We start from the raw sequence: 7,931 nt of genomic DNA, 5'->3' as shown, positions 1-7,931 counted from the left end.
ATTTGATTCGCTTATTTCTTTTAATTACAATGTGCAATCATTTATGCTCGTGGGTGAGTTATAAGAAAAAAGCTTTTGCACAATACGCATCTCTTAACCCTCTTAAACTTTTAGTTATGTTTTGTTAAGGTTTGGTTTTGAGTTCTAAAAGCCTCAAGGTAAACTTTATGGGATAGGTGTTGAAAACTTCTAATAATCAATATTAAGGGTTATATATATATATATATATATATATATATATATATATATTAAACATGGTATGGATTTTGAAACTTCTAAATGACTATAAAATTATTCACTTTAGAGAATAAAGTAAAATACTGACTATTCATTAAAAAATTTAAATTAAATGTAACCAACAAAAACCTTGTTATATATGTTGTTTAAATTTTGATCAATTAAGTTCTTTCTGAAGTTTATCTTATCATTCTAAAGAGTGAAATTGATATCTATCACTAAGTTCCATATTTTCATTGATACACATTGTCATATGAATTAAAAGAATAAAAAATAGCATCCTAAAGATTAATTATCTCAAACTATATTCTAGCACGATCAAACTAAATAACAAAACAAAGGACATTTTCTCTTTATTCAACAAACTTTTAATTAATAGCAAGAACAAGTTTACACTTTTTTTCACCTTACCCATGACCTATATGTAACGCCTTCCTTTCCTCTACTTGTTACACATTATTTTGCATCTTCAATGAGTAACATCCCCACACTATTTTTGTTTTCCCTTTTCTCTATCATTATAAGAACACTAATCATAATTAACAATCATAAAAGCTAGAGCCAACTAGGATTTCTTTCTCCCTAACTAGCTCAAAACATGTTTAGTTAAATAATTAACTTACTTTCACTTTTGTTTTCTTCTTCTACCCCAACAATATCAACCCACACTTTTTTATTAGGTTAATCCACCCTATGAAACATTCTATGGGAATAACCTAATATAATTTTTTTTTTAAAAATGTAGGTTGAAAAGAGAGATTTGCACTCCAACAATATCAACTTACACTTTTTTTAATCAGGTTATCCAAATGTTGGATCTGAAGAACCTAATTTGAAATTTGAAGCAATGTAAGTGAAAAATAAGAGTCTTTTCACTTGCACCCACCAGCACCAAACCCTATCTTGCCACCTCCAAGATCATACACAACCTCTAGGGTTCTCTGTTGCACGTTTCCAAAAATGGTGATATCACTGTCATCACCATTTGCAGCAAAAGCCAAACAAACTTGCTTTGCACTGGCCACATAGAGTATGCCTTGCGGCTGCAACTCCACGGTGACAGAGCCACTAAACACAAAATTTACCTTGGGAATGGAAATCACCTTATTCGCGCTGAGATCGTAACACGTGTCGAGTATGGAGAGCTCAGCCGCAGAGGGGTACTTGGACATGCCCTGGCGGAAGGCGGAGCGGAGAGCGGCGTAGGCAGTGGGAGGGAGGCGTGTAATGACGGTGCCGGAGTCGATGATGGCGCCGCCAGTGGAAAAGAGGGCGGGAGTGAGAGAGAGTTTGGCACCAGAGACAGCGATGGAAGCGATGTCGAGACCATAGAAGGAGGAGCTACGGGAAATGGTGGAGAAGGGGGTGTAGAGAAGGTGGCGGGAGGTGGCGCGGCCGAAGGTGAGGTGGCCGGTGGAGCTAGAGGTGGAAGGGAGGCAGTAGGAGAAGATCTTGCCATACTTTGAGGCGGTTTGTTGGACGAAAGAGATGGGGTGGCGGCCGAGGCCGATGAGACCGGCGGAGCCACCGAAGAGGCCCTGGTTGTTCTGACCACAGCCAAAGAGGAAGCTGTCGATGACGTCGGTGGGGGTGACAGTGAGACGCTCACGACTGAAGTAGCCAACAGAGAAGGATTGGTCACCATACTGAATGCCATATATGCATGCCTTTGAAACAGCAGAACATCCAGGATTATTTCCTACAAAGAATACAATACAACAGACATAACCATGATGTTGTGGTAATAAAATTTTGAAACAGTTACATAAGATGATCGAAATTTAAGAATGTTTACCTGTGGCAGAAGAGAGTTGAGTGCAGAGTGTAGATGTGCATGTGATGTTGGAATAGGATGAAGACTTTGAAGGATCAAAGATTGGATCCTGTTGGTCGTAGCAAGAACGAGCACAAGGTCGACACTGAGTCCAAGTGAGATCACTACCAGTGTCAAAAATGAGTGACAAGTCTTTCTTAGGTGTTCCAAGACCAACCACCACAAAGTAGTTTCCTGATCCAATAAGGCTACCAGACTTGGCTGGTAGGGTTGCTGAATCCAATTCCTTCAAACTATCACCACCACCTAACTCCTTAGAGATTCTGGAATGAATGTATTTTACCCTTTCTTTGTCTACATTCAGAATATCACTGTGTGTAACCTTTCTGTCACCATCATTCTGTTGGGAGCATGGCCCATATTTGTGTACCACTTCCAGTGATCCCTTTCTTCTGGAATCTGCATTACAAGTAAACAATTAGAGGTGTTCAATCATGGGGTTCAGAAATTAGTTATGGCTATACTTGAAAAGAGAAAGCTTCATCATTATGGACTAAGAAACTAATTAAAGCACCCAATTTTAATCTTTTTTAATAATCATACATATTTATATTTTATTAATCATACAGTCATTGGCTTGGATCCATCTCTATGAAAAATATTTGCTTCCAATAAATATACTTTTTTATTTTTTATTATTAGTTTTGTTATCGATATTTTACATTTTTATTCAATTTACACATACTAAAAACATATTTAACTACATGTAACTTAAAATTTGGTGCAAAGTGTGTGTAAAAATGGGAAGCAAATTAGAATAACTTTGAAAGGAAGCTGCATGTATTTGGAGTGATGTTTTGAATGTCAAAATCTTATCTTTGGTTGGTTCTGAAGTACTATATTAGTGGGTATATTTTATTTATATCCATGCAAAGTGTTTTGTTCTATTATTAGTTAGGTACAGCTGCACATAGAATTAAAATAGAAAAAAATGATACACCAGAGTTTAATTAAGATTAATTTTGTATAAATAAAAAAACTCTTTTTTCTTTAAATAATTGAAGAAGTTTGTGGGTCACAAGTGCTAGACGTCTAAGTAAACCTATATATGAATTATGCGATAGTTACATATCACCTAATTTTTGGTTAATCATTTTTTTTTTTGAGGTAGTATCCTAAATTGATATTATTCATGCACTCATAATTGAAGCCTAACTATTTTTTCAATATATTTGCTCATGTTATATTTTGCTATTCTACTCCTAAAACCAACAATTAGTTCAATGCTAAATGGTTGTTGACATTTTTTTGAAATATATGACTAAATTAAAATAAATTCAAGTTGATATATTTTTATACAGAAGTGTTTTAATCAAAACTAGATCCAAATAAGAAATAAAGCAAGATCCAATTCTTTCATCCTCACCCTTGTTCACATGTCCCCACCGTGTTAATTAAATAATTGACCAAACTTTTTTGCTTTATTTTCTTTAGTCTATATTAAAATTGGAAAAACTTTTTGAGTTATAAGATTATTCCATCTCTATCATCTCATGAAGATGGTTATGCCAAAACTTTATCAATTTTCTTCACTAGTACAAAAACCTATGACTTTTTTTGAACAATATGGGTAGAAAGCATGATGTTTTTATTGCTTTACAAGAGAGAAAATTGCCACCATTTTTGGTTTTAATTTATAAAGGGTTTGGGGGTGAATGAAAACGATTTTCTTCCAAGACTAGTAAAACAAAAGTAGAAAAATCAAAGTACAACATGTTCTTCAAAACTTTTGGATTGTTGAAAAGGAAATTGCATGAAGTATTTCATAGTCACAAGGATAAGTATTAATAGTGGTTTTTAACCCGTGACCATATGAGTCTTATAGTGATAAGGTTAAGTCCAAGTCATATCATATACGATCCGTGACAAAAGACTAAACTTTGTCCGTACCAAAATAATGAAACAAAGGAAAATAGGGAAACATCACTTTCCAATGGGTAAAAATGGTTAAGTGTATTGAACATGTTTAGTAAAACCAGGAGATATATTGATCGAAACCTAAAAAATTAATTAGTAGAAAATTTAGATGTAAGTTGATGAATTAATTGGGTGAATTGAAAGTATATTATAAAACTAAATATTGAAGTAGTAGATAAGTATAGAAAGATGTATTGATCGTATAACTTGAAAAATTGTAAATATGTGTATTTCCAATCACTTTTTCATGTTTCGAATGATTTACCATCTTATAAAGATAATATTATTTTAATCCTTTATTAAATGAAATGTGATCATTTAAATACATTTATATTTTAATATTCTTGATGGATTTTATATTGTAAAAGAAAAATTAAAGGTTTGTGGACATAAACCACAAAAGGAACTCTACTATATATAATGAAAATAATAATATTTTAGGAACTTCTACACTTAAATGTTGCGTAAACTAGCGTTTAAAAAAATACTTATTCTTGAAGACAAAAATTAGTTAGATGTTGACAAAAAATACTTCAAATAATTTATCATATTAAAGTTAACGATAATAACTTTGTTTTTATTTCCATAAAAAAAATATTGTACTATAGCAAAGTGTGAGAGCATTAATATATAGTTTATAAAGATTAAAAAAGTATAAAAGAGAAATTTTAATCATATAATATCCTTTAAAAAAATGGTAAGTTTTAATTATTTTTATTTTTACATTAACCAATTAACCAGAAAGTAATTGTTTTCATGTTTTTTTTAATTTCCTTTTTTCACTTTAAAATTAAGATATTTAATATTTTTAAAAATTTCACTTAAATAAAAAAAATAAAATATATATATATATATATATATATATATATATATATATATATATATGTGTGTGTGTGTGTGTATGCAAGTATTCTCTAACTTATAATTATAGTTTATTATTGGATTAAAGAATATGTGAGTGAGTGGTGGGTGGCTTTTCTTTTCCTTTCTCTTCTATCTTCTATCTTGAATATGTGATCATAGGGTATTGGTGGGTTCCATGTGAATATTCTGTGTCAATTATGTGATGTCAAAGCAATGACTAATCCCACAAGCCAAAGGAAAATACAGTAACACTAACTTACCTGTCACTATTGATCATTAATTTCCTCTCTCTTTCCTCCAAATTTTCAATCAAGAAATTGCAAGACTTAATTTCTCTTAACACCAAAGCAATAGAACATAATGTTTTATCTACAACACACCGTTAATATTATTATAAGAAACATATAAAACTAGTATAAAGTTGGCATCATGCATGCAGGTAAAAAATACACATTTAAAGTAGTTTAATATATAAAATAGGTGATGAGAACCATTGATTTTGGTATATATTCCATCTCTAAATCATGATAGAGACAATTATTAATTAGAAATGAGATCCACCAAAACTAATCATGTGTAAAATCAAACTCAACTTAAACAATTTTGCAGACACTTTTTCATCCTGATAATCAACTAGTTTACTCTGAATGCTATAACATAACCAAACTGTGATTATGATTTAGAAACATTATGCAGAAGCATTTAACAAGCTAAATGTTCGAATGAATATGAGGGTATGAGAGAGGAGGAAAATTGAATTGACCTTTGGTGGAAGAACTGCAAGAGGATGATGGAAGAAGAGAGTTGAGGTGAACAAGATGAAGATTGTTGCTTTCTGCATCCTCTATTGTTGCTTGAAAGGCAAAGGTCTTCTCCAAGGAGGAGAAGAAGAAGAAAAAAACTGTAACAGAAGAAAAGAGAAGAGAAGACATTTGAATGGCCATGGAAAGAGGGAAGAGAAGAGGATAGAAAGCTAACTTATAGAACACACTTTCACTCTGTCGTGAAGCTTTGCCCTTTATATATAGCCAATTTCTGTGAATGGGGTCTCCAATAAATTATACATTATCAACTCTTGCACGTCACTGGCTCATATGTAACAAACAACATTGTTTCATCATTATTATTCAGTAGCCTATTTCTTGTTAAATATCAATATTATTACTTAATATAGGGTAGGTTGGAGGAGTGTTATACATCTCAGTTTCTTTAAACAAAATTTTAGGTTTCAGTACTATCAATGAAAAAATATAATTAGACTAAAATATTTCACTAAAAACGATTAATTAGATTTTTAATAATCTTACAAAAAAATTATTAAATAAAAATAAATTTTAAAGATAAAAAAAAAATTAATTAATTACTATAATGATTAAATTAAATATTATTTTAGAAAATAAAAAATTATTAATATCTAAAATAGTTTTTATTGTTAATAAAATTTAAAAATTAATTTTTAAATTAGTATTTAGTTAGCTATAAAATGTTTTAGTATCAATTATATTATATTCTAAAATTGGTATTAAAATTTTAGTAGCTAATTAGATAATAATTTAAAAATTAATTTAAATATTTTTACTAATGATAAAAACTAATTTAGATATTAATATTTTTTTAGATCTTAAAATAATATTTAATTTAATTAATATAATAATTAATTATTTTTTATCTTTAAAATTAATTTTTATTTTATGATTTTTTTATTGGACTAAAAATTAATAAATATTTTGTACGTACAAAATAAAAAATTTGCTTATTTTGGTTTAACTTGGTGCAGACAAAATTTGACTATATTGAGCAGACAAAATGATTTTTGTGATTTATGTTATTTTTGTAGCAGGCCCGCGTAATTTGTTGCCTAATTTAGATGTGATGAAGGAAATTGAGAACATTAATAATGTTAAGTGGGGTTGGCTTGGTAAATTTGATTGTGTTCAAACTTTGAATGTGTGTCTGGTTGGGATTAATAAATAATTTTGGTGGAAAGAGAAGAACATTAATGGTAGTCACGCTTAATTATATCCAAAGAGACATATACTGCTTTCAAAGGGACTAAGTAACACTCTGACTTATTCCAAATTAAATCGATGACTTTTTTTAATGAAAAAGTACGTAATTTGTTGTGTGAATATATATACCAATGTAATGATTTTTACATCCCTACAAATTTTATAAAATGTATACCATTGATAGTGTTATTGGATTTTTTTTTTCAAATTTATTTATTAGATTGAATTTTTTTATTGTATAAATCATATCTATGAAGTTTTATATTAGTATAATTTTTGTAGTAACCCATTAATATATATATATATATTATTTTGTAATAGAATTTTCAAGCATATAACTTTAAAATGGACCTAGAATGAAAATTTTATAAATAATCTTTAATTTATTAGAAAAATCATCTCTAAACAATTGTAATTCTCTCTAAACTTTTTAAGATTTTGAATTTTGAATTTATTTAATTTTATAACAAGTTATATTATATTATATATATATAATATTATGCAAGAAAATCGTTAAATAACAATTAATTTTTAGAGACAAAAAATAATTACTCACACTAAATTAGATTCTATTTTAGAGAGTAACAAATTATTTATATCTAAAGTGGTTTCTATTCACTATAAGAAAATCATTAAATAAAAATTAATATTAGAAATAACAAATAATTAGTTGTTATATTGTCAAAATTAGATACTATTGTAGAGACTAAAAAAATTATTGGTATCTAAATTAATTTCTATTATTGATAAATAATTTCTAAATTGGTATCTAATTAGATACCAAAGTTTTAGATACCAACTTTAGAATCTAAATAATTGGTAGTTAAAAGTTAGGTAACTAATTAGATACCAATTTAGAAACTATTTATCAATAATAGAAACTAATTTAAATACCAACAATTTTTTTAGTCTCTAAAATAGTATTTAATTTAGTCAATATAGAAACTAATACTTTTTTGTTTCTAAAATTGGTTTTTAATTAATAATTTTCTAGTAGTGATTATTAATGAAAATTTATAAAATGGTTTCTGTATTGATATCTAAATTAACTACTAATGTTTTAACTACTA

The 7,931-nt window shown here is 28.8% G+C and overlaps 1 protein-coding gene across 1 annotated transcript; it reads right to left on the bottom strand.

The window, feature by feature from the left end:
* Positions 1 to 565: 565 nt before the first annotated feature.
* Positions 566 to 5,987, bottom strand: LOC137831265 (aspartyl protease family protein At5g10770-like). Its single transcript, XM_068638863.1, has 3 exons — positions 5,616 to 5,987; positions 2,033 to 2,470; positions 566 to 1,936 (listed from the first exon to the last, which is right to left on the bottom strand). The coding sequence occupies exons 1-3, from the start codon at positions 5,794 to 5,796 to the stop codon at positions 1,110 to 1,112; spliced, it is 1,446 nt and encodes a 481-aa protein (XP_068494964.1). The 5' UTR covers positions 5,797 to 5,987; the 3' UTR covers positions 566 to 1,109.
* Between the last annotated feature and the right edge of the window lie 1,944 nt (positions 5,988 to 7,931).

The sequence above is a fragment of the Phaseolus vulgaris genome, chromosome 6 (assembly GCF_000499845.2).
Source record: "Phaseolus vulgaris cultivar G19833 chromosome 6, P. vulgaris v2.0, whole genome shotgun sequence".
NCBI lineage: Eukaryota > Viridiplantae > Streptophyta > Magnoliopsida > Fabales > Fabaceae > Phaseolus > Phaseolus vulgaris.
The sequence above is the reverse complement of the archived record's forward strand: the minus strand, read 5'-3'. Positions and strand labels throughout refer to the sequence as shown.